Source organism: Mustelus asterias, chromosome 2 (genome assembly GCF_964213995.1).
Source record: "Mustelus asterias chromosome 2, sMusAst1.hap1.1, whole genome shotgun sequence".
NCBI classification, from domain to species: domain Eukaryota; kingdom Metazoa; phylum Chordata; class Chondrichthyes; order Carcharhiniformes; family Triakidae; genus Mustelus; species Mustelus asterias.
Genome location: NC_135802.1, coordinates 22,273,899 through 22,301,518, shown reverse-complemented (window position 1 = coordinate 22,301,518; position 27,620 = coordinate 22,273,899). Strand labels below are relative to the sequence as shown.

The 27,620-nt window shown below is 40.7% G+C and overlaps 2 protein-coding genes across 2 annotated transcripts in view; one reads left to right on the top strand and one right to left on the bottom strand.

The window, feature by feature from the left end:
- cnpy1 (canopy FGF signaling regulator 1) overlaps positions 1-13,471 on the top strand; it is a 98,301-nt gene extending 84,830 nt beyond the window's left edge. The window contains exons 3-5 of the mRNA XM_078232247.1: positions 9,714-9,920; positions 10,282-10,378; positions 12,312-13,471. Of these exons, the coding sequence (XP_078088373.1) occupies positions 9,714-9,920; positions 10,282-10,378; positions 12,312-12,355 (348 nt within the window). The 3' untranslated portion in view covers positions 12,356-13,471. The remainder of the gene's footprint in view (positions 1-9,713; positions 9,921-10,281; positions 10,379-12,311) is intronic.
- Positions 13,472-22,239: 8,768 nt separating this feature from the next.
- Positions 22,240-26,300, bottom strand: en2a (engrailed homeobox 2a). Its single transcript, XM_078227653.1, has 3 exons — positions 26,051-26,300; positions 25,787-25,978; positions 22,240-22,556 (listed from the first exon to the last, which is right to left on the bottom strand). Exons 1-3 carry the CDS (start codon positions 26,298-26,300, stop codon positions 22,240-22,242), a joined length of 759 nt encoding a protein of 252 aa, XP_078083779.1.
- Positions 26,301-27,620: the final 1,320 nt, after the last annotated feature.

The following is a 27,620-nucleotide window of genomic DNA, read 5'->3' as shown; positions in this document are numbered from 1 at the left end:
GTCTTCCTATTTTCTTTTAAAGACATTTTTTTAAAACATGAAGACATAAACAAAGTATGAAGTCCAACTCCAGTAAAGTCCTACTTTGCAAACATTCAACGAAGTGTCACTGGGGGAAAAGTAATATCCTGCATATATCAGATACTGCTCTCCATGGTGCCTAGCAATTCCTCCTACATTAAAAGGAAATGGGAGGTTGAACTACAATAGGAGATACCGGTGGAAAACTGAAATCTGTTCTGAGGGCCATCTTGTCACCTACTTAAATAGCTGGAGAAAATATAAATGGAACCTCAATACTAGGTACTTCAGAACACCACATATCCCTGTAGAAATTGGCTCCTTCCACACAAGTATTTGCTGGAGAGAATGGGGAACCAATTGGTCATTACTTACACACATTCTGGCCATGTCCAAGGTTAAGGGAGTATTGGGGTAAGATATTCAAAGCATTGACCAAAGTATTCCACATGGATATTCCACAGACCTCTAACTGCTCTGTTAGGTACAATTCCAGAAGAGAATGGAAGGAAGAAAACATAACTATCATTTACAAATTTTTGTCCCCAACTGGATGAAATCCGTATTTTCAACCTATGAATCTTGCTTATCCAAAGTCAGAGTGCTATTTGAGATTGAAAGAATCATGCATGTATTAGACTTTCAGAGTGAAAAATTCTTCTGAAGGTGGATCCCAGTAATGGGAATATTGTTCACATGAACTAAATCACAGAGCACACGCCCACCCCACCTCACCCCAACCCAACACCACTCATGTAAATTTTATTTGTCCTGTTTTGGTACTTTTGTTTATGTGATTTTCTTTTACTGTGCTTTCCCATCTACTTTCTATAGTCATTTTTCACTGGTACCCTGTGTAAGGAAACAACTTTCATACAGACCGGTTATCATCATCAAATTCTTGTTTATCTGCTGTATCAACATTTCATAGAATCATAGAAACCCTACAGTGCAGAAGGAGGCCATTCGGCCCATCGAGTCTGCACTGACCACAATCCCACCCAGGCCCTATCCCCACATATTTTACCCGCTAATCCCTCTAACCTACACATCTCAGGACTCTAAGGGGCAATTTTTAACCTGGCCAATCAACCTAACCCGCACATCTTTGGACTGTGGGAGGAAACCGGAGCACCCGGAGGAAACCCACGCAGACACGAGGAGAATGTGCAAACTCTACACAGACAGTGACCCGAGCTGGGAATTGAACCCGGGACCCTGGAGCTGTGAAGCAGCAGTGCTAACCACTGTGCTACCGTGCCGACCGATTTGTCGATTTTTTATATATATATATATATCCTTGATTCTCTAAACTAAAAGTGTCTTTGTAATATGTTTCTTTTATATTTCTGTTAACAGCACTGATGATTAATGTGATCTACAATTTTGTATGCTATGAGTAAAGAAAAAAAAATTGCTTTCAACATTTTCCCTATGGCAATTAAGTTAACTGGCCTGAAGTTTCCTGCTTTTTGTTTGCCTCTCTTTTTGAATAATGGAGTTACATTTGGGTAGCATGGTGGTTCGTGCTGTTGTATCACAGTGCCAGGGATCTGGGTTCGATTCCAGTCTTGAGTGACTGTCTGTGTGGAGTTTGCATGTTCTCGTGTCTGTGTGGGTTTCCTCCCACAGTTCAAAGATGTGCAGGTTAGGTTGATTGGCTATGCTAAATTGCCCCTCAATGAACCAAGGTATATAGGTTAGGGGGATTTGTGGGTAAATGCATGGGGATAAGGGAATGGGGCGGGAGGGTGGGCCTGGGTTACAATCTGTCGGAGAGTGGGTGCAGACTCGATGGCTAAATGGCCTCCTGCATTGGAGGTACTCTATGATTTGTTATTTTCTGATCTTATTGGAACTTCCCCAAATCCAGGGAATGTTGGAAAATTAAAACCAACGCATAATCTCATTAGTCACTTATTTTAACACCTTAAGATGAAGTCCATCTGGGCCTGGGGTTGTCAGCCTGTACCGCCAACAATTTGCTCAGTACCACATCCCTGGTGATTGTAATTTTCCTGAGTTCCTCCCTTCCGCTATTTCTGGGATGATACTTGTATCCTCTATAGTAAAGACTGATGCAATATACCTGTTCAATTCATCTGCCATCTCTTTATTTTCCATTATCAATTCTCCAGACTCAATTTCTATAGGACCAATGCTCACGGTGACACAATGGGGTGGGTGGCATGGTGGCACAGTGGTTAACACTGCTGCCTAACTGCGCCAGGGACCTGGGTTCATTTCCAGCCTTCAGTGAGTGTCTGTGTGGAGTTTGCACGTTCTCCCTGTGTCTGCATGGGTTTCCCCCATGTGCTCCAGTTTTCTCCCACAGTCCAAAGATGTGTCAGTTAGTGGGTTTAGTCATGGTAAATGCGCAGGACTACGGGGATAGAGCAGGGGGTGGGCCTGGGTAAGATGCTCTGTCAGTGAGTCGGTTCAGACACGATGGACTGAATGGCCTCCTTCTGCACTTAAGTTTTCCATTCTTTAAGTACTTTCTTGTTTAAGTATCAACAGAAATTCCTACTATCCATCTTTATATTTCTAGCTAGCCTCTCTCGCACTCTAACCTTTCCCTCCTGAATAATCTTTTTTTGTTATTTTTTTGTCATTCTTTATATTCTGACCTGTCACCTATTTTTGCGCAATTATATGCTTTTTCTTTGTTTGATACTGCCATTCACTTTTTAGTCAACCATAAATGGTGGGTCTTTCCCTTGATTTATTTTTGTTAGAATGAATCTATTCTGTGTATTTTGAAATATCTCTTTAAATGTCTGCCATCGCATCTCTATTGACCTATTCCTTAACCTCATTTGCCAGTTCACTTCAGCTAGCTCTCTTCATTTCCATTTAATTGCCCATATTTAAGTTTAAAATACTAGTCTCAGACTCGCTTTTCCTTCCCTCAAATTGAATGGGAAGTTCAGTGATGTTATGATCACTGCCACCTCGGGATGTCTTCATCTGATTACAAAAGCAGGGAAGTCATGTTTGAGTTGTATCGAAATTTGGTGAGGCCACAGCTAGAGTACCGTGCAGTTCTGATCGCCACTTTATAGGAAAGATGTGACTGTACTGGAGGGGGTGCAGTGGAGATTCACCAGAATATTGCCAGGGATAAAACATTTAAGTTATGAAGAGAGTTGGATAGGCTTGGGTTGTTTTTGTTGGAGCAGAGAAGACTGAGGGGCGACCTGGTCGAGGTGTACAAGATAATGAGGGACAGAGTAGATAGGGAGCAGCTGATCCCCTTAGCTGAAGGGTCAGTCACGAGGGGCCTCAAGTTCAAGGGGAGGGGCAGGAGGGTTAGCGGGGATTTGAGAAAAATCTTTTTCACCCAGATGGTGGTGATGGTCTGGAATGTGCTGCCTGGGACAAAGGGTCATCAGGACTTGAAACGTCAGCTCTTTTCTCTCCTTACAGATGCTGCCAGACCTGCTGAGATTTTCCAGCATTTTCTCTTTTGGTTTCAGATTCCAGCATCCGCAGTAATTTGCTTTTAGCTATATCTAACTCATTCTGGAAAACATACAATGTTTTTGCCTCAACTGCTTTATGTGGTAGCGAGTTCCACAGGCTCATCTAAAGAGGTTGCTCCTCATCTCAGCTGTAAAAGATTTACCACCTATCCTTAGACTAAGACCCACTGATTCTGGACACCCCCACCATCAGGAACATCCTTCCTGCATCTACCCTGCCTAGTCCTGTTAGTATTTTATAGATTTCTGAGATCTCCCCACATTCATCTGAAGTCCAGCAAATATAATCATAACTGACTCAATCTCTCCTCATACGTCAGTCCCACCATCCCAGAAATCAGTCTAGTAAACCTTTGCTGCACTCCTTTTATAGCAAGAACATCCTTCCTCAAGTAAGGAGACCACAACTGCACACTATATTCCATGTGTGGCCTCACCAAGGCCCTGAAAATTGCACCAAGACATCCCTACTCCTGTTCTCCAATCCTCTCGCTATGAAGGCAAACATACTATTTGCCTTCTGTACTGCCTGCTGCATTTATATGCTTGCAGCAACTGGTGTACAAGAACTCCCAGGTCTCATCGCACATTCCCATCTCTTAATTTATAGCCATTCAGATAATAATCTGCTTTCCTGTTTTTGCTACCTAACGGGGTAACCTCATGTTTATCCACATTATACTGCATCTGCCATACATTTGCCCACTTGCTCAGCTTATCCAAATCACACTGAATCATCTCTGCATTCTTCTTACAGTTCACCATCTGCAAATTTGGAAATATTACATTTAGTTCCTGCATCTAAATAATTAATATACATTGTAAATAGCTGGGATTGTAGCAATGATTCCTGCGGTACACCACCTGTCACTGCCTGCCATTTGAAAAAAGACTTGTTTATTCCTACTTTTTGTTTCCTGCCTGCCAACCAGTTTTCTATCCATCCCAATACGCTACCCCTAATCCCATGCGCTTTAATTTTACATGCTAATCTCTCTCCGTCAAAAGCCTTCTGAAAGTCCAAATAAACCACATCGCCTGGCTCCCCTCATCAACTTTACTAGTTATATCCTCAAAGAATTCCAACAGATTTGTTGAGCATGATTTCGTAAATCCATGCTGACTCTGTTTGATTCTACTACTGTTTTCCAAGTGCTCTCCAAAAAATCTTTGATAGAAGACTCTAGAATTATCCCCATTACCAATGTCAGGATGACTGGTCTATGATTCCCTGTTTTCTCTCGACCTCCCTTTTTAAATAGTGCGGTTACATTAACTACCTTCCAATCTGTAGGAGCTGCTCCAGAATCTATAGAATCTTAGGTGACCACCAATGCATCCACTATTTCAAAGACCACTTCCTTAACTACAATGGGATGTAGATTATCAGACCCTGGAGATTTAGAACCATAGAACCATAGAAAATTACAGCTCAGAAACAGGCCTTTTGGCCCTTCTTGTCTGTGCCGAACCATTTTTTGCCTAGTCCCACTGACCTGCACTTGGACCATATCCCTCCACACCCCTCTCATCCATGAATCCGTCCAAGTTTTTCTTGGCCTTTATTGGCCTTCAATTGGCCTTTGTTTAAATAATAAATATTATTATTGGCCTTTATTTATTGGCCTTCAATCCCATACATTACCCCAATGCCATTTCTCTGCTAATACTAATTTCCTTCAGTTCCTCCCTCTCACTAAACCTGTGCTCCCAACATTTCTGGTATGTCATTTGTGTCCTTCTTTGTGAAGACAGAATCAAACTATGTATTTAGTTGGTCAGCCATTTGTTTTTGGTTTGCTATTATAAAATCCCCTGTTTCTGACTGTAATGGACCTACATTTGTCTTCATCGATCTTTTTCTCTTCATGCACCTATAGAGACTTTTACAGTCAGTTTATATGCTCCCTGCAAGCTTACATTTGTACTCAATTTTCCTCTTCTAATCAATCTCTTGGTCTTCCTTTGCTGAATTCTAAACTGCTCCCAGTCCTCAAGTCTTGTTTTTTTTCTGATCAGTTTGTATTCCTCATTCGATGTCATTGTGCAGCCACGTCTCTGTAATGGCTATCAGATCGTACTTATTTATTTCTATTTATGCTATCAGTTCATCCGTTTTGTTTTGAATGCTGTGTGCATTCAGATACAGAGCTTATAGTGTTGTCTCTTTTATTATTTTTGTAACCTCTAACCTTGACTGCTATTCTAAGATTTCTATTCACAATCATTTCCTGTCACATTCTGTTAATCATTTCCCATATTAATACCTTTCTCTCTTGCCTTATTTCTACTCTTTGGTTTATCACATCTTCCCAAATTTGGTTACTCGCCCCCAATACTTAGTTTGAGACCTTCTGTACTTCCCAAGTTGTGCGGCTCACTAGAACACCAGTCCCAGCATAGTTCAGGTGTAGGCAGGATCCCACTTTATTAGACTGGTGTCAGTGCCCCAAGAACTAGAATCCACTTCTCCCACATCAGTCTTTAACCTATGCATTCATTTCTTTAATCTTATTTGCCCTATACCATTTTGCACGTGGCTAAGGTAATAACCCAGAGAACCTTCGACATTCTGCATTTTAATTTAGTGCCTATCTCCTCATACTCTCTATGCAGAACCTCTATCCTAGTACCACGGTGGCGCAGTGGTTAGCACTGCTGCTTCACAACGCCAGGGGCCTGGGTTTGATTCCCGGCTTGGGTTACTGGCTGTGTGGAGTCTCCACGTTCTCTCTGTGTCTGCTTGGGTTTCCTCCAGGTGCTCTGTTTCCTCCCACAGTCCAAAAGATGTGCTGGTTAGGTGCATTGGCCATGCTAAATTCTCCCTCAATGTACCCGAACAGGTGCTGGAGTGTGGAGACTAGCGGATTTTCACAGTCACTTCATTGCAGTGTTAACGTAAGCCTACTTGTGACACTAATCAATAAATAAACTTTAATAAATAAACTATGTAGTTACTACAACTGCACAAAATGATTTGAGTAAAACTTTTTATGCAATGTCTCTTTTTAAAAGAAAACTCTCCATTGTCATATTTTGCGCTATTACCAGAAAAATATACTGCTGCTGAAGAAGACCTTAGTCCTACGATAAGTTCAGTGGAGTTTGATATAAAATTCCATTTTACTTCATTCATAATGGAGTATTCATTGTCTGAATATTTAGCCTCCACTCACCCAAAACTTAAATCCACAGTTTGAAGATAAAATGTGACCTTTGTAAATGCTCTTTATGTTGATCTCATTTTGCTCTGTGTAGGCACACTGAGTGTTCATTTGTTTTTTTTTAAAGCTGCTATTTCCTGCAGAGTTGTCATTACACCTTTGATGAGAAACTGCATATATGTTAAATACTCACCTTCTCAAGCTTGAATATTTTTCTTTGGTTTTGTGTAACTGGCATAGATTAGTACAGCAGTTGTTTTTACTTGACTAAGTTACAGGGGCCATGTTCCCATGATCCTCTGTGACCAATATTAAAGCTTACTCACTGAATAATTGTCAAGTATACTCTGTGGAATTTTATTGTTCACCTTCAGTTTAAAAGAAATGACTTGAGGGGTTTCATTAAAAGGTGGCTCGAGGCTGAAGACTGACATCTGACAGTTACTATGTAAACCGTGGGCAATATGTTTTTGATTTGTTTGGCCCTCACTGGGCTCATATTTCAAAGCATTGATAAGATTTGTTTGATGGTGTAAACGGCATTAATTCTTCCATGCAATTTTCACACTTCTGTGTTTCAATTATGTTTAGTAGAGTAATACAAATTTCTGTGAAGTTTATATATGGATGTACAAGGTTGCATATCCACAAAAGCGTATTTGAATGTGCTTAAACGTACTAAATTAAATGCAGTCTTAAGTTTAAAAAACACTTCCATCAGGTTAGCCATTATTTCTTTTGACCGGAGCAGTTAGCAAATTTGAATTGGATACTTTCAGCTTTTTAAAAAAGCAGCAATTTTAGAACAAATGTGATTGTCTACCCAAAGTACAAACCAGTTATATTCAAGCAAATTAACTTGTAATACATGACATAGGCTAGTAATTAACTTACAAATATCTTATAATTTTCAGCCAATTGCTACAGAAAATCAATGATATGTTTGTTTTAGATTGAAACTGATGCTAAAATCTTACAATCACAATACATCTGTATGCTACCTCAAAATGATTCTTTGAATTCCGCATATGAAGAAATAATTTTAGTCATGCATTTGTAGTGCTAACTTTTTAGGTAATTTATTCCCCTCAGTGGAGCATCTTTATATTTTGATATCTAACTTAAAAACACGTTGGTACAAAACATCTGAGGTTTACATATTTCCAAAGTCATGTACCCAACCCTGGGTGGTAGACGGCGATCATAAAAATAAAATTGAAATTTCAAAGAACGGGTTTCTAAATCCAAATGGATGAAATTTAAGTGATTTGTGTCCATCTTGCAAGCAAGAAATATTTAGATGTTTTTTCTCCCAAGTTCTAGGCTCCTGGTTATGTTCCAGGCAGTCATTCTTGTGTTTTTATCATATCTATTGGGATTAAGCAGTGTTTTGTAGAATTGTTTACATATGCATTTTCACTAGCGGTTTGGCTATCTTTATTTTTTTAAATGCTTTTGTTATCCTGAAGGTGGGAATCCTCTCTTTTGTGTCTCAACACTGGAAAAATCCAAAGCACTTCACCTTTATCGCCTCCTTGCAGAGCATCAGTCTTATTTTTTAGTAAGATAAGAAACTTTTGTCCAAGCAGACAGGCAAAATTGATTGTGACTCTCTTCCATCACATTTTAATAATGGCAGTCTCTTCATTCTCATTTCAATGGCAGCCGCAATTTGCAGGGCAGTATCTCAAACATCTTTTCTACTGGCAGAGGGCAATGTATGTGTGTTTTTCTTTCCCCTCCCCTCTGTCACACCAAGAAATGTTTTTATGAACATGATGCATTTAAACTTCTGCGACTATGTTGGAGACAAGCGTTATTTTTCCACCCCAGCTAAATGGTGTTTAGTTCCATAGATTTGTTACAAAGCCACTAGAGAATTTGGCGCTATCCATAGTGTTGGCCACAATGTTGTTTTATGCAGATGTAGCATAAAATGTCTAGATGTGCACATAGTTTCCCCGCACTTTACCAAAAACCTCGATCGAAGGGTAGATTTTGCCAACAGCGTTCAATAAAGATAAGTTGCTTCATTCTGCTAAAATAATCATCAACCCAGTAAAATGGAAGGAACATCTGAGCTAGCAAGGCAGTCAGTAAATCACTTATTTTAATGTTTAGGCACTGATGTATTTGCTTTGTGATCAGATGGCAGTGAAGCAAGGAGAAACCTTTTGTGTGAATGAACTGCTTATGTGAAAATGCATCCATAATGTAATCACTGGGACCGGAAGGGGCCATACTGTGTCTGAAAGGAGACAATGGAATCTGGCCATATCTACATTGCTGAAATCGAGTTCATCAGCGATTCAGCCCTTTGACTGCGGTTGTCATGCAAACTTCCTACTTTGATCAGTGGAGGGTGGAGGGAGGGACTCGCGTAGGCCTGCGGATGTATCTCTGCTGTTTACCCTGTACTTGGCTTCAATTGAAATTCTTCCGGAGAAAGCAACGGGGCACATTTTGCACCTTGACCTGTCTAGACAGTTAAAACTTTTTGTCCAGTTACCAAGGCAAAGGGCTATTTTGACCTCTTGTGCACTCTTTGTGGCGATTCACTCTAGGCGTATAGGTGTTGACTGGAGTTTTCTTGAATTTGGTGAAGGGGGGAGGAGATGAGGCAATCCAGCAGCTATTATTCCAGGAATTGAAAACTGAGACTGTAGACCTGATTGACTTTTGGGCCTTGCCTTCCCCTCTGAATCCTGAACGAGGATTAAGCAGCTGCTGGCAGGCAAACGAACAACGTCTGGACTGACCAGTCATTGAGTAAACTGGATGTGTTGCTTCCCTGACTTAATTTTCTAAAATTAAGTTTTTTTTCGTCAAATTTGTTGGTACCCACAGGATAGAAAATCTATTTGAAATGAACAAAATGGATAAAAGCGAATGCTAGGACATTTTGTTTCAGACCCAAGAGTTACATTGTAAATCTAAAGTCTTAAAACTGCCATTCAGTTAGTCTGAGATTTCTTATTTTTTTTACAGAATGTGTAATGTAATGTTGTAGCATTGTTCACGTGTTGCTCTGTTTTTTTTGCAGATTCCATACGCTAGGTCAGAGACCCATCTACTTGAACTCTTTGAAACTATCTGTTCAAACATGGATGATTATGCACTGTATGAGGATCCAGAGACCCAGAAGAAGACTTACATGCGATTTGCTCCGAGGGATTCTGAGAAATTGGGCTCGGTAGATTTTAAGAATTTCAAGTTTGATCCTGAAAAGTCAAAATCGCTAAAGTTTGTGGTAAGGCTTTTACAATGTGTTCGGACAGCCTTTACAGCAGAGGGCACTAGCACGTCAGCTCGTGAAACCGTCATTAAAAATGATGCTACTTAAGTTTATATAATTCATCAAAAAGGAGCCGAAAAATCCACGGTCATAGAATGGCAGTTAGATGGCGATCACATTTTGTAGTTAAATCTTCTGTTGTTCAACTGTGAAAATATTACAAGATGGTTTGTGCCATGTTGGTGAGATATAGGGAATAGAAAATGGCAGCAGGCAACAAAGAAACACCTAGAGTTGTGTGTGCTACAGAGCAATGACGATTACTCATTTTGACCGTTTTGCACTTCAACACCCTCCTTTTTTATTCTGATCTCAGTGTGAAAGTATAGTGGAAGAATACGAAGATGAAATAATTTCTCTGTTCACCCATGAGGCAGACCATGCGGCTGACAAGCTATGCAGCGAGAAATCAGGTACTGCATCTGATGTGACGGTATACTTCCTTTTCTGAGTTTCTTGTTGCTATGCCACATTGATGCCCTGGGGTGGGGAGGGTGGTGGGGGTGGAGACGGTAGGAATGTTTAATCTAATGAAAATAGCGTGGGTCATTACTTTCATGTAGAAGTTTCTTCTGTCAAGCTACCATTAGCCAAATTGAACTTTTGCTTAATTATTGATGCTTACATCGGTTCAGAAGATATACAGATATACTGGGTGTTTAGCTAAGTCTATCTCACTGTTTGTGACTGGTTCCCATTAGTATTCAGAAAAGCTGCCTACTGAAAATCCCCTTGGCTGAAATGAGATTCTTTGGGGAATAAGTGGCTAAAATCTCAATTTTCTTTTGATTAGAGTCCATCGTTAATAACTAATATTTTTTCTCCATCCATTGTGCTGGTAATGAAAAGGTGATGTATCGTCATGTTCATTTCAAAATACTCAAAAAGCTGCAAAACCTTTAATTTCAGCAGTGTTTTGCTTGATGTGTGCTAATAGATCTGTGACAGTAGCTAGTTCTCGAATGTGTTTCTCAAATGTCTCACTAGTGCTGCTATTTTATTTCAAACCATGCTTGTATTGGCCTTTGAGATCTAAACTATCTTTAAAATTTAGTTGTGTGTTTTGCAGCTGGGCTCACCAAAATAGGCAACAATAAACTTAGAGATAAAATAATAAAGCTTGTAAGGATTGAGTTCTCCTGCAAAATACCTCTGATTACTCATGTATTGTTAGCGTTTCTAATCAAATTTATATAAACAAGGAGGGAAATTGATATGTATTTTTCCATAAGCTATAGTGAACTGTGATCCCCAAAAAAGGTACAGGTGTCATTGAAATGAGTGATTCTCTTTTGAAGTTCAGAATCCCAAAAATTGAATTAAGCTGTTTGCCTCAGTGAGGTTAATTTTATATTAGTTAGTAATATGAATAGGTATCTATATAGTATCTGATAAGATCTCCATTTCATAAAAAATCAATCTTTTGGGTCAGCCTCCTGTCTCTTTCGGTAAATGTTACTAGGTGATAAACCTTAAGTTTATTTTGTGTCTTGTATATTTAACAAGCTTGTAAGCAATCATAGTACTGCAATGCCCTGTCATAGCCTGCATAGATGGAACTCTACCTATTTTCCTTTAATAATATATATTTTAAACTCCAGACAGACATCGACCAATGTAATTTTAAACTACGTCCACAGATTTGGGAATATTTGGTACAGTTTACAACTTCTTTGAATTAAAATAATAGCTTTGAATGCCCAACATATTCCATACAAAAAATCAATGCTGACGTTAAGAGGCTTAGTAAGACTGCACGGCAAGTGAAGCAAATATGTACGAGTACCAATTAGCTTTGAAATCTTTTGATATTTTTAATTACCTTTGAGGTATTGTACAGGTACTGAATAGGATGGTATGTTTGCATCACTACAATATGTTAACTATTGTAAATTATTCCTTTAAATGATATCAACAGATGTTGAATTTTGGAATGGTCCTAACAGGTGGTTGGAAGTGTTTGTTCCACTGTTTTCAGTGCAGCTTTTTGTGTGAACTTCTCCCTCTGGCTTACTCAACTATCTTGCGAAAGCTTCCACAGGTTCAAACAAAGGAATGTAATTTTAGACATGCAGAAAAGTAATCAAAGATGTGACTTTTGGAAAGACCACTTTGTAATGCAGGACATTATTCAGCTACATTTGCCCTTTTTGCCTAAGTTGAAGGAATGCGTTTCTAGTGGTTTATTCCTTTTTTAAATAAATAGGCATATTGTTCAAATCAACTTAACCTGGTACAATAGTTCAGCTATTAAAAATATCACTAGTTATTAGAATATTTATGAACAAAAGCAAGAACTTGAAACATTTATCTATTTATTCATTTATCTTTTTCCCCCCGAATCAGAGATGTGTGATCCACCCAGCCAAACTCCTCGCTCTGATCTATAATCCAGCACAGAACTGGCGCATATGGAGTTGGAATGGAAGAATTATAAAGGGATAGCATCAACAGCTGGTAAACTTACACTGGACCAGGATTGCTGCTCTGAATTTGTTGTCCTCTCGTCAAGAACCATTAGTTTGGATATTTTCATTATGATTGTATCTTGTGATCATTTTGATCTGTTCTCGTGTTTTCATATTATCCACAATTTATTAAAGAGATTTTTTTATAACCGAATCATATGGATTAAATTAATAGCTACCTTCCGGAAGATTTTAACTTGACACCAAAACCAGAAAATAACACTTGCTGATGTTCCCCTCTTTTTGATCAAATAAAGTGTGCAATTTTTTTTTTGGAGGGGGGGAGAGGGGGAGTTTATTTTCAATTTTATAATCTATGCTTTCAAATAAAATTATTCCAGATTGGTCGATTTGTTTTCATTTTAAGTTAATTATTGGGATTGAATTTTTGAACATGAATTCAACAACAAAAAAATTAAACGGTCCAACTATCCTCCAAAATGTAACTTTTATGTTATCCTCAGATTGGTCTACAAACTTTTAAACTGTGTTTGAGGTTCCCGCTCCCATTGCAGCGTTTTCATTTGATATCCCTGCCCAACATTAAAGAATTGTGTTAAGCCACAGTGAATATCGCATCAGGCTGCGTAGCAATCCTTTTTATCTGCACAATGAAATATAAATGTTCATCTTTCAATTAAAAATCCTCCATTGTCTTAGCTCCAGTTTATCTTAATTTGTACTAATTTGTAAGCTTTTTTTGTGATACAGTATCAGACGGAATCTAATTAAAATCTGCACCGTGTTTATAATCCATTTAGCACGAAATCATTCTTAAGGCCTCAACACATGTTGATGTTTATTCCAACACTTTTATCGCGGTACATAAGAAACTGTCTTCTTTCAACTCCTGCTGCCTTTCAACCTTTCTTCCACAATTTTTCCTAATTGATGGCTGATTTCCAAACATCACACGTTTTACTAGAAAACTTTCCCTCAGATTTGATCTGTTTTCAATGATGCCCACATCTTGAGCGGGCATGTTTTTTTTTTAAACTGCATTGTTCAGTGAATTAGAATAAAAGGAAGACAATGTGCAAGTGTCAGCAAATGTGTTTTTTATGTTCAAATCGATGACTTTTTAGCGGCTCTACAAGTAAATTTCATTGTTACCTCGTGAAACCAAAGACCCCTTAAAACGTGGAGCTGCTGTCATTGGCTCCATAATTGTTTCTTTATAATGCTGAAATTGACACATAATCTGTGGTCATGAGGTCAAAGTCTTAGAGAATGTCCAGTTTAAACAGGAACTTTCGAATTTTGAAATCACCGGAGAAACTAGGAACAGATAAAACGGCCTGTGCAGCTGACGACCTCAGTAAGTAAATGTATATGATGCAGATACTTTGAAACACTTTATCTCTTTGCTGATAAAGGCGACGGAGTATTAACTCTTTGCCTACCCCGTTTACATTTCGAATTGTACACGGCCCCATTAATAGTGTGAAGGTCCTGCAGTGTTTTTTTTTCGCGGAGGGCACATACTTGTAATTCAATGCAGAGTCCTGCTGGGAAATGTAAACTCGTGGGAATTTTTGTTCATGATGTCCCTTTTAAACGCGTGTTTGACCACTAGGATTTTTTTCCTTTGCAAACGAACTTTCTGTGAGGACCATCACTATCCGTTTGTGATCATTCAGAATTAAGCATTCGGGGTTTTTTTTCATTTTAAATGGCCTCCAATGGTGTTTTTTTGATGGGACTGTGGGATCAGACTGACCATGGTCCAGGAACGCACTTCCATTCTCTAAATATTTGAGCGTTCATAAGGAACTAAATATTTGTTGTTACATTTGCGTTCATTGTCGTTTTTAATTCGAAAGAAAACACATTCTCAGTGCGTGCCACTGGCAAAAGTCTGCTGCAAATATATCTGGTGAATTTGAGAGCTAGTGCTTTGCAAGTTTTGAACAGAGGGCTTTTGTGTTGTTAAAACAGCCCCTTATCACAAGTTTGCTGATACAAGTTCTTGAATATATTCCGAAAATTACGTATTCCGAAAATGCATATTTGATACCATACAAATGGGATTCTATATTAGAAATAGATTGCTTCCTTAGGCTATAACTACAACTTTCCCCGCCACCCACTCAAATTTTCTTCGCCACTTTTCTCTGCTTCTTGGATGTATTTGGAATAATGATGGTTATATTTCTGTCCACATTGACTGTAGCGGGTGCTACACATTATTTGCAGAGTATTGATCCTGGTGCTTGGTACAAAGACCCGAGGTGAAACTGGTGGAATGGACTCAGTTTGCCATCTGTAAACTGGATAGATAAATGCTCATTTCCTTCTGCTCGTATTCGCCTTGGCAGGGGAGCTTAGCAAGGTCAGTGACACAGCTGCTGAGGCTTTGGGTGGAAGAGAGGGAGTATCTTTCTTTAGACTGGCCCGGTCCGTATGAAGGACCATTTTGTAAAATTACCTAAATTCAATATCATTGAACCAGGAGGTCCACCTCAATCAGAGCTGCAGCAAAGTGGTTCTCTACAGTCTGACAAAGTTCAGCCTCTGAGCTGCAGCATTAACTTGTATTCTAACAAGATTAAAATATATTTGTCCTGGGGATTAGCATACTTAAATCCCCCTTCCCCTTTTTGGTGGTGGCAGTTCTTTGATCTGTGTTGCATGGCAAGAGTCTGGCTTGGTCCTGGCCATCCGAGTGCCAAGTGTGAAATCGGCCTGATGTCATCCCTATTCTTCACTTTTACATCTTTCACCAGTTTAATTATATTTCCGCCACAAAAGACTGGCGCTTCATTGCATATTCAAGTTGGACAAGGAAGCATTAAAAAGTATGGGTGAAATAACTGTGGGGGGAGGGGATCGCTTTTGTGTTGAGGACAGCTAGTGAGACCCAAAAAAATACTTTCCTGCTATTTTCTCTCTTTCCCTTCCCCGCCCCCAATAGACTCCCCCCACCCCACCCCCACACCACCCCACCAACGCCTCAACTTCTGTGTAAGTGCGAGATGCCGTAAAGAACATTTAAACTGGCCCACTCTGGTTCTCGCCGAAACATTTTTTTTAATCCACCGCCATTTGCAATACTTGATTGTAAAGTCACTGGGGATAATCCATTTTAAGTTCGTCGCCGCAGGTTTTGATTGGTTAAAACGGGTTTGATAGGAAAGTGTCAGCTCGATAGTTTTGACGAGAGATGCTTCGGAGAGTTTTTGAGAGTTTTACCCAGAGGCGCGGGGGGATCGAGAGGAAACGAACCACCTGCAGTTGTGGCAGGAGCTTTGACCTTCACCCCAGTCTCCTGGCCACTGACTCCATTCACAGTGTCTGAGAGGCACAGTTGCTCCCCACTTGTACAGGACCAGGCTCATCAAGGCAGTGACCATTGGGCGTTACTTCCACATACAAGCTAAGCAAGAATAGAAATGCAGATTACTTCTTTAGCATTTGATACCAGGTCAATGCTGGGAAATGCTCTGCTCTGACAGCTTCTTTTGTCTGAGATTTTCTGTAACGTTTCCCAGTCTCTGTATTTAGTAGAGACAGGTAGAAACGAATGGAACTTAATGACGTTTGGAGAGGAAATAAAGGTATTGATCTTTCGGAGGGCAAATGTCACCTCTTATACACTATCCCGCGGTGTAAATAGAAAATTCATATAACCAGGGCTTCCTGCTTCAGACCAAACAAAAGGTCTGGAGAGGACGATCAAATCTATCAGCCAAAACTTTGGAGAAACTCTCCGGCATGTTTACAAGTGTAATTTATTATACACGCGTTGCAACTCTTAATTTAAAACCATTTAATCTGGAAAGTTGTTGGGAATGTTTCAAAAAAAAAGTTTGCAGAGATAAAGAGGGAAATTTAAGATGAGTGTAATTATATAAATAGTGTGAATATTAGATAATGCTTTGGATGTTTTATATTTCAATTCAATAAAATATGGAAGATTTCAATGTTGAATACAAAGACGAAGAACAGTACACCTTATTGTTGGCTCCTCCAAGAAACTTATTTCCCCTTCTTCCCCCACCCCGCCCCCAGTTGAAGTTTCCAAATTGGAATCAAAACGCTATCTGTTTAGCCCTTTCCCCGCACGTAAAATATTTAAAAGCGTTTAATACAGGCCAAGTTTCTTTTTGAATAACTTGATTTGCCAGTATTTAAACAAGGATTTTCACAGTAACGTCATTGCAGTGTTAATGTAAGCCTCCTTGTGACACTAATAAAGAACCTTTAAACTTGAAAAGTGTTGCAAAAGTTTTCAATATAATTCTCTCTCCCCCCCCCCCCCCTCCCCGACCCCAAGTTAAAGATGGGCGGTTTACAGAAGGAATATTAATCAAGTGACGATCCATCCGGCATAACGGGCACTGATATCTTTCGGTCGCCAGAATATTCATATGAATGGCAGCCGCCAGCTACAGTTCACACCTTACCTGTATACATTTCATATACACACGTTTTCAGAACCGGCGCGCAGGCGGCTGGAAAGGAATCCTGGGTCTGTCCCTTTAATTACTAGTTGCGATAGTTATCGCTACAAAGGTTCCAAACTTTACAACGTGTGCTGTGAAATGTGCATCTGTTGAGGGATTCAGAATTTAACAGCGAGGGGAAATTTGAACGTGAGCTGGAGTGTGAAGCGACGTTTATTTTGCTAACAATGACATTCCGCGGATGGGAAACTTTCTTTAATTATCATTCCTGGAATGTTTTCCAAAGCTCAGCCGTACCCAAGAGTACAGAAAAGAGCATTTGTACATTCTTGGGCATTTGAGCGGCTAGGTTAATTCACACCTTTAAAAACGTATGACCGGGGTCTCTTCACCTTTTTGCCCCTTCTGTGACTTGTATATTGGGAGTGAGAAAAGTCCAATTAAGCTTTCTGGGGTGGGGGTTTTTTTTGAGCTTGTGTCCATCAACTACAATTAATCATTGTTCTATTTTTCGGCATTTGAAAGCAGCCAATACTTTCAGGGGAAATAAGCCATTTCATTCGAAAATTAAGGTGGCTAAACCCATTGAATAATTGGACTATTATCTGCAATCATCAGAATGGGTTGGAATATTTGGAAGGAAAATGATATTTCTCTACGAGGCATCCGGTTCAAGTTCTCTGTTAAACCGAAACTGTCCTTTCTCTTGCATTTGATGTGTTGTAGCTGTATCAAGGGCGAGAGATTTAGTGATCTGCTAAGCAGAGCATTACAACATTAGCAGCTGTTGCTCCTGCAAACTTCTTCATCCTGTCTGTGCACAGCTACTAATGCCCGCGTTCTAACTGTTGAAAGTAGCCCAGACATTTAATAGAGGGGGCTTTTTTTTAAAAAGGATACTGTTAAACCCACGCGCTCCCTAATGTTTCACTTGTCACAGAATGCCAGCCGCCCGTCATATTTAGTCTATTTTGGTTGACTAATGGCTTGTTTGTACTACGGTGCTTCAGGTAACTCTATAAACAATCCGCGGTTTGTATTGCAGGAGTGCGCTTCGCAAACAATCAACACGAGTCGATTACAGTTGTTCAGTCCTGGTTATTTGAAATGCTATTTGTGATGTTTCATCCACAAGCAGTTCCACTTTGGTTTACTTTACTGAAAATGAGCGACTTTGGTGAACCCCAAAACAAGAAAAACTCGAGAATCTTTATCTTCACGAACATCGTCCATCGATATCTTACTGGACTATATTTAAATTGGTAACACTCGACAGAATCAGAAACATATCTACAGGAGCACTGCTAATCGGATACGAATTCTGTCCGAACAATACATTAAACAATTAAATGACCGTAAACATTCGATTCCAACATTTACATTCATTTTTATTTGACTCCTTTGCACTCAATGCAAACCTCAGCCCTTGTCTGGCATAGGCACCAGTCGCCACAATTTGGGTCACACGTGGAAACAAGGGGAGTTTCGAGGGCGATTTCTTCTCCCAGAATGTCATTTGCTCATCTTTCAGATTTCTGCTTTGGAGTTTTTCGCCCAGCTCCACGTGTTAAAGCTGCCTCTGTATCCATTCTTCCCGCAGCTGAGGCTGTGTGACGGCAAGTCTCGAAGTGATTTCTCCCCACCAAGACAGTAAGGAACCGGCGGCAGAAAACGTCAGAAACATCCGCATTTAACACCCCCACAAATATTCAGTTAATTTCCACTCGTCAAAAGTTGGCATCTGCTTAAGAATATGCAAAGAAAATTCTACTGGAATCGTTTCCCCTTGTCCTCTTAAAGTGCAGATATTTGTTAGTATTACAAGATCTGTTTGTATTGCTTGCCAACAAGCTTTGTTCCTTTTTTGGGGAGGGGGGATCAGTTGAATTATCAGTCACTGATATAAAAAAATCCCTAATTTTGTTCAGTGTTGCATGTAATACGAATCTCAGCCAAAGCGATTTGAGCTCTGGCCTTTGTTTCCCATCGTATTTATACACATTTTAAAATCCTTTTTATTCATTTAAAAATATTTTGTTCTGTTTTCCCTCCGTTTCCAACACCGTGGCTTTATTTTCCTATTGCAACCATGCAATGTCTTGGGAAACATGAATATAGAATGTCAACACAGTGCTCGGTTCTATTGTTAGACGCAGGGCCTGTTTGGTATACTGCAGGCTTTTCTTCAGTTTTACCAAGATGTGCGTCTGTCGTTACAGGAATTTTTAAATTTTGTTTTCCGAAACTTCGTCGGACTGGTGAAATATTATAAAATGCTAGTCTGAATCCTTTGTGGACATTATTGGACTTATAAATAGACCGAGTAACGTTTTATATGTGTCCACACATACACAACATGCATTTTGCTTCATACACTGTATGACGCCAAAGTCGGTGTGTTAAACTTGTGACTTTATCACTCTCCTTGCTGTCGCTTATTTTGGGAGGGTTTGATTTATATTTTTATATACGATGCTTATGAATCTCTATATACGTTATATTGAATTTATGAGTCACCAAACTGTAATGACAACTAAGCTATTTCCTTTGGTAAAATTAAAGAGAACGACATTGTTGTATTAAAATATCCATTGATTATAAACTGCGTTTTCTCATTTAAAAATAAAAATAAATACTTTTATTTTTAAAAGTCCGTGTCCCTTTTGGTGTTTATCGTCATACTGACATAATATATTCTCGCCGAATTAGATTCAATCATCGTGTTCCAGACTGTATTAGAACAGAGGGGAACAAATTATGCATATTTCACGTCAAGTTGTTATTGCAAGTCGCTGCATAACATGCTATATATAATCTGTAAGAAATCGGCACAGGCGAAGCCTAATTTCAATGGGATTGGATAAATTGGATATAAAATGTTAAACCTTTATGGCAATGATCTTGACTTTAAAATGATTCAATTTCTAATGAAATCGGTGTTCAATTTTTTCTTTTTGCCTGTGCTGCACTGGCTTCCATTGTATCCGCATTCGATTTTAAATGAAATATTACTGAATGCTATGCCTAGGAGTGTACAGTTGTTTATTTATCCACACTCGGAACAAAACACTTGTACAGGACAAATTTGAATGAATGATATATAGATTATATATATAAAATTTCCATTGCTTCAAGTCTGGAATCATACAAATAAAACCACACATACAATATTATAATTTAGAAAGAATGTATACAGATTGATTGGTTTTCTTTGATATCTAGTTGGCAAAGCATTCGTACACGGTTTGCGTCTCTACCTAATATATCTCGCAGTTCCTACTTCCCTATGAATACTTCCTATTCTAGGCACTTGCTGCTATTTTTTTCTTTTCTCTTTTGTACAACTTTTACCCGGTGTCATTGTACTAACACCGGCTCCACGGAAATCAAACAGCCAAGTTACTTAAAGGAGACAGCATTGTCCAGTGTCCTGTGTGTATTATATATACTACTCAGCCGAGGCCAGTCAACCAAAATGAAGAGGTGTAAAGCTGAAGTTCACGTAAAACATTTTTAAAACAAAAACATAATTAATGTTATCAGTTTTGTACTCCTTGCGGGCAAAGTCAAGTTGCACTCAACTTGTTAAGTTTTCTGATAAAGGAAATGTCCTTTTTTTTTACAAGATTCAGCACCACACTGTTTGGGCGCTCTACATCTTTTAAAAAAGATTATCAAGTCTCCTTTTACTGCACATTCAACCACGTTAGGATCATTCTGAGACCTAAACGTTAACAAGCGTGCTGGCAGCACCTCTTCTTCGCAACTTTAGAGTTGAGGTTAAACGACCAGAAACTAAGCCCACGTTATGTGTTTGGCACATATCCTTCAAAATTGAGTGCATCTGAAAGGCATCAACGAATAAGGTAATGCTACTTTTGCAAAGCGGGAACGCTTCTGTATGGGTCTTAGTTACAGCGGGGGAAAAAAGATTCACGTTCCGCCTTAAAAAAAAATACAGACCCGTGGACAAAACCGCAGGGGTTGTTTATACGTAAAGCTTTGCTCGCTTCCAAGTTGAGGGCGGAGAAGGGTTCCAGATTAGGTCCTCGTCTCTAGAATCCTTTTTCAGCGTACTCACACGGCAGAGAGCAAATACTCCAGCAACCATTTCCAGGTCTTCCCATTGCTCGGGCTAGTCACCGGTAAGTGGTGAGCAGAGCGTGATTTGTGGCTTTCTGCTGAATGGTATCTTGTTTTAAAAAGAATGTTCCCCCGCTACACTCAACAACAATGCTATCGCAAGAGAGCCAGAAAGTCAATTGGAGCACATCAAATGTTTCTCTTCCCCCATTTTAAGTATGTGTCTCTTTTCAAGTTTTTATTTTTTTTTAAAAACAACCTTTATCTGGACTTCCGGTCATTTACATCTCGAATCAAGTTTTGTGAGTTGAACTTGACATTTTGAGACTTCTCCACCTCGCCATCTACCACAGGAAGGCGCTCCAGAGGCGGAAACGCGTCGTTGCGGATCGTTCGCTTTCTAACCTTCCCCTCCTTTCTTTCTAAACTTATTTTTTGAAAATTAAAGGTTATACTTTTTTTTGTAACCTCCCGTGTTTAAACATTTCTGCCAGAGTTTCGTCGGACGCTTGCAAGCTTCCAACTCGTGGATATATCCCAAATGTTTGAGCCATTTCGACTGGGAACTAAGGTAGACATACAGTGAAAGTTGAGCTGTCCACATGCAATGCCTAAGTGTCTTTCGCCAAATAAACTACTCGCACGATTCGCGGGGTGGGGGCAATAAAATCAAGCTCCCCTCACTGCAAAATTAGCCGAACAATCAAATCCCTCCAATGTGGAAAAACGGTTCCTTCTTCGGGAATGTAAGTGGTCTAAAAGGCGAGCTGCTACAATGGAGACATTCCCCACACATTGCCTTGTTTTCAATCCCCTTCAACAAAATCGACCCCAAAAAGCTGTAAACCTCGTGGTAGCGTCAAACATTTGATATTTATTTAATTTAACATTTTTCTTTCTCTGTAAAACAACAGCAGGAAAATTCTTTGGACTTCAGCAGGTTGTGTGTGTATGTGTGTGTGCAGTGTATTTAAAAAAAATTCACATCAGACAGTTCACCGAGAGTGTCTGCAAGCATCCAGTCGGCGCTTTGGTAGAAAAGGCGCCCAACAAATAACATCCACGGCAAAAAAAAAGGTAGTTTCTGAAACCCCAGAAACAAACAAAAAAAAATCTCATCATATATTGAAATATCTCAAGTTTTTTTTTACATTGCCTTACCTGAATTATATACACAGAATATTGCGGAATAATATCTCATACAATTTCATTTTTGTTTAAAAACTATGCTGGTATCTTTTCTCTCAATACACTGGCCCTTTATTTAAAATTTATATTATTGCATTGTATCTCGCACTTCAGTTGTTAAAATCTTTGCTATTCACTCTCTTCCTTATGTTCCTTCTCGGTGCTGGAATGATTGTAAAGTCCTTGCGCCATTAAATGGAGTGCCAGTGTGTTCTTTGATCCGCTAGCTTTCTTGATTTTGGCTCGCTTGTTCTGAAACCAGATTTTAATTTGGGATTCGTTGAGACTCAGTTCGTGAGCCAAGCTCTGCCGGCGCTGCTCGGTGAGATAGCGGTTAGTCTGAAACTCGGCTTTCAGTCTCTGTAGCTGCTCTGCAGTGAATGCTGTCCTCGGTCGCTTGTCCTCTTTGTTGAGGCTCTTTTTCTTTGGCTTGCGGGACCTGGGACCTAAAATTTCAAAACAACAACAAAAAAAATCAAATAAAAAAAAACGGACTCAAGAACAACTTCTTCCCTGCTGCACTCAGATATTTGAATGGACCTACCATATAAATTAATCTTTCTCTGCACCCTAAGCGAACAGGCGCTGGAGTGTGGCGACTAGGAGATTTTCACCGTAACTTCACTGCAGTGTTAATGTAAGCCTACTTGTGACACTAATAAATAAACTTTTAAAAAATGACTGTAGCACTATATTCTGCACCCTCTCCTTTCCTTCTCCCATATGTACTCTATGAACTGTGTTTTGTCTGCATAGCGTGCAAGAAACAATACTTTTCACTGTATCCCAATACATGTGACAATAATAAATCAAATCATTTAAAAAAAAATGCAATTTGGTTTCAAATAGAAAAATAAAAAAGGCAGTTTGTCTTTTTTTAAAAATAAACTCTTGTGTGGCAGAAACTGGGCTCTTTTTCGTTTCTCGCTCCCAAATATATCAGAACTTTAAAAGGTAACAGTGTCGTTTGAAGTCGTGATTGCCCATTCACGATTTCTGTCTGTTTTACCTCCAGACTTTTGGCCTGTAAAATAACTGTGACAATCAGCACCCAATTGTAAATTTCAGAAATTAAATTATTCAGTGGTATAGACTGAGGTTTTTGATGTAGTGGCTGCAGGAACTGACATTTTTTGTGTGCTGCGTACAACATGATACAAATCACTGCAACACTACAGCGTGAGGTGCAACTTGGTCCAAACGCAAACTGATCTTCTTGCAAATTAGCCCCACCAAGTTGGGCCAGTTCTCCTGACGCCCCTTCTCCCCGAAACCCGGCAGCCCTACAAATTAAGCGGGGGGGGGGGGGGGAGGACGACGCTTTGCTCGAGTTCTCGACTTGACCGAGCTAATGGGAGAGATTTGCGAGCGTCAGGGCTGTTCAGGCCAAGTAATGTCTCGAATCCCGGATTGAATTCGACGAAGCGCCCTTGTTCCACAAACTGGTGAAGTTTTTTTTGAGAAAGGGACAATTGACCAGAGGTGTACCCACAGACTGTGGTCTCGAACTCGCTGTTTTGATTGGGAAGATGGAACATTGTGTGTTGACCGTTCCAGAGAGAGAAGGAGGGGGAAAAAAGTCATCCAGGCGTATTTATTATTAATCTGGACAATCTGACGCTCCTGTGAGCTATATAATAAAATGCGGATCCATGATTATTTACCAATTGTATTTTTAAAATGGCATTAAAATGGAAGTAGGAAGACTTTTTTCAAAAAATTGTGAATTAATAGGAAGCCCCATTGGCGCTTCAGAAAGAAAAGACCATCCATTAGTAAATCTATTTCAATAAAGGTCAGCCAGTAAACCATTCATTCCTACCTGAACCTGGGGTCAAAAAGTATCATCAAAGGTTGGAGGGAGCAACATTGGAGCAAATGTTTGGTGCACAAGCTACATTTGGAAGTGGCAGGAACAGGCAAGTTTCTCTCTATTGGGGAATAGATGTGGAAGGGTACATTTTTTTTAATGGCTTGTGGGAGGAAAGGGGGGAATCGGCTGCCACCTATTTCTCGGTAAATTGTTATCATTGGCAGTAGCAATAAATGTATTGACTGGAACTGGGAGGAAGTGTGACGGTTCCGGGGGGGGGGGGGGGGATGTCGCCTGGGTTTTTTGTCTGATGGTTCCGAATCGACTATGGTGCTGGGGCCGGTTACATTTTTAATGCATTCCCCGGCTCGGCAAAGTGTGAACCTAACACACCACCAGACACAACCACATGGGACTACGAGGTTCGAATAAATGTGGATAATTATGTCGAAAGCGGACAGCGTAACAAGCCTAGTTCTGTTTACAAGCAGAGCAATTCTACAATGGTCTGTATTCCAAAATTTCGCCTCGCTTAGAATGTATTTTGAAATAAAGCGAAAGGCTACGGTGAATTAAACATTCTCTCCTCCCCTGTACAGAATCAACCCCCAAATTAAAAGAACAGAGGTATTTATTATTTAGTCAGAAAATGCCTATTATTTCCGGCGAAATTATTTGAGTCCTGTCTTTTATGCCGAGGGGGGTCTAAAGTTGCATTTTCGGCACCTCGAGAAATGTCAGAATCAGATTTCAGTGCAGTACGCTGAGGGTTCATTCACTGCGAGGGGTTGTTTAAAAAAAAAATTATACTCTTTACCAATTCCGTCTACATCTATTCCCCAGCCCTTGAAAGCTGCAAGTCTGAAGCCGAGCTAGTTTAGCGAGGCCCACTTCCCTGACAAAAATATGCTAAATACCAGTCAACAAAGAGCTCCATCAGACATACAAGAGCGATGGAGCGCATCGTGAGTGTTCTTATATCGTAATAATTACCAGACAGATTTCTGCTTAGAGAGGGGGGGAAAAAACATTGCACCTTATTTCAGCAATGGAACTCCTAGTTATCGTCCATTTTAATCTAACAATGGATGGAGCTTTTTTTTTCTCTCTCAAACAATAGGTCCTGTGATAATTTACCCAGTCGGCGCTCTATTGAAAAAATATATATATCAACAGCGAACGCCGCTCTGGGAAAGATTTTGAAGCGGCCACTTCACCGGGTGATCCTGTCGGCAAAACTCTCCCCCTCCAAACTTGAAAATGTAACCTTTGGGTTTACTGGAGAGGACAAAAAATATACACATACACAACAGCAGCAAAGCCATCTCAGAGTTGGACATGACTCTAAGTGTGTCAAGTAGAGAGTGACGTTCATTATCCTCTCTCTCCCCCCGCCCCCCCCCCCCGCCAAAAAAAATAAACATAATCTCGGGTTTATATGCTCATTCAGCAATATATGATTTTATTAACAGTGAAATGAGAGTGGAGGAGACCCCACGTGTGAGAGAGAGGGGCCTATCTTTTGTTATTTCCCAAGCATTTGGACAACCGCACATATGCATGTCCCATCGCGGTGTTAGGATTAATTTTGAGCAACTTTTTTTGCTGCCATTGCTTTGCTGGAAAGGCTAAGAGCATCCCTGTAAAATATTATTGTCACGTGGGAGAGATTGAGAGCAGCCAGAGAGACACTACTCGCTCAGTTCAAGTTGCCTTCTGCTTGCAAAAGAAAATGAAGTGAGAATTGTGTCCTTTTTTTTTTGTAATATCTGTCCTTGAAGTGTAAAACTAGCCTTGTATTTCTCTTTTAAAAATTAAGCGCAGATAAAGAGTGGGGTTGTGTGTGTGTGGTGTTTTTCTCACCTGAAGAAGGTCGGTCCGAGTATCTAGTGCAGTAAACCCAGGCAGGCCACAGCATGGGCTGCGAAGTTGCAGTGCTGCTGCTCTGGGAGCTGTCCGAGTCGGAGGACTGTTCGGCGCTCTCGCCTTTCCTCCGCGCTCCTTCTGCCGCCACATCACGTTTCTTGGCCGGGGCAGAGGGGCTGGCAGGAGCCCCTCCTCCACCACCTCCACCTCCTCCACCTCCTCCAGCGCCCACACCTCCTCCTCCTCCTGCTCCGGGCGAACTGCCTCCACTCTGAGCTGCCACCAGAACCGAGGGGCTGACATTCTCCCTCCCGGGGACGTGGCTGGAGTCCCGGTGCCCTTCTTTCCTCTTGCCAAAGTCCGGCCGGAGGATGTTGTCGATGAAAAAGTTGGTGATGCGGTGGGGGAGCTGGTTGCCGGGCGCCTGGAGAAGGGGCATGATAGCCCGGTTCGACTCATTACTCGACTCCTGGTTGTCCACGCGGGCAGTATTCTGGTCATTTTCTTCCATAATGTGTCAAATCTTCAAAACTCTCCTCCTCCTCCTCTTCTTTCAACCCCCCCCCCTTTCCCCTCTCACTTCTCCTTTTTGCCTTCACTGGCTCCCCGCGCGATATCCAACTTGGTGTGAGAGAGGAAAAAACAGCACACACAATCTTGCTTTGTTAAAACAAAAAAAACCCCCTAAAACCTTCTTCCTTCAAGTTGGTTGCAGCATCGATCTCTTAAGCTTTTGAGAAGATCTTTCTCCCCCCACCCACCCACCCTCCCTCCCTCCCTCCCCCGTCTCTCTATAGACGGATATGCATACTCTCTCTTCCCCCAGTATCCATGGTACACATCTATTCAGCCTTCACTTTTTCCCAGGCTGTTATCCCCCTCCTCTTCCTCCTCTCAACCTGCTGGGTAGCTCCTTCCACTATTGCAGCAAAGAGAAAGCCACCCTCTACCTCTCTTAGACACACACTCCCTCTCTCTCTCTCTATCTCTCTCTGGTCGCTGGCAAATAAATATTAAAGAGTGACCGCCAACGGATCAGAAATACTTTCACTCTGCCGGATTTTTTGTTCTTTTTTTTAATAGGGCCCATCACGTGATGCAGGTCCCCGGTATCCTGGACACGTGCCTCTGTCCAATAAACTGGAGGAGATTTCACCACATGACTATGACACTTTCTCTCTCTCTCTCTTTCTCGCTCTCTCTTCAGTGGATGACACACGGCCGCCCACCCCCTCCCTCCCTCCCTCCCTTCCTCCTCCCCTCCCTCCCTCCCCACACCACCTTTTTCCTCCTCTGTTTCAAAGCTGCAGAGTCTCTCCAAGGCACAACCACACATCCCCAGCACAGAGGGGGGAAAAAAAAGAGGAAGCCACTCCACCCCTCACACTCCAGCAGCCCCTCACACTCTCTTTCCCGCCCTCAGCTCAATAGAACCACAACAGCAACAACCCCCCCTCCCCATCCCAACCCACCCCCCAAAAATAGACACATTTTACAATGCCAATTTCCTCTCATTGACACTCTATAATAGAAATCTCTCTTTCCTCTCTCTCCTCTGCTCACCTACCCACAATCCATCGCTCTGTTATAACACAAATAATTTTTGATTGGGTAAAACACAAAGAGGTGGTAGGGTTGGGGGGTGGCACAGAGAGAGAGAGAGAGAGAGAGAAAACAGTTATTCCCCATTCCAATCCAAAGCCTTCTTAATTTCATTGCAACGTCCCTTGATCACTGCACTCATTGGAATTTCAGTCTGAAATTGTACTGATCTCTCTCTCCCTCCCTCCCTCTTCCAGGGCTCGTTCCAAAGCTTTAGAAAAGTCAGGGA

Excerpts from the sequence above, each read along its gene's own strand:
- en2a (XM_078227653.1), bottom strand. The coding sequence starts at position 26,300 with ATGGAAGAAAATGACCAGAATACTGCCCGCGTGGACAACCAGGAGTCG. Across the intron at positions 25,979-26,050 it reads GGCAGCTCAGAGTGGAGGCA|GGGCTCCTGCCAGCCCCTCT; the intron begins GTTCGCCCGGAG and ends GTGGTGGAGGAG. Across the intron at positions 22,557-25,786 it reads CTCGGACCGACCTTCTTCAG|GTCCCAGGTCCCGCAAGCCA; the intron begins GTGAGAAAAACA and ends TTGAAATTTTAG.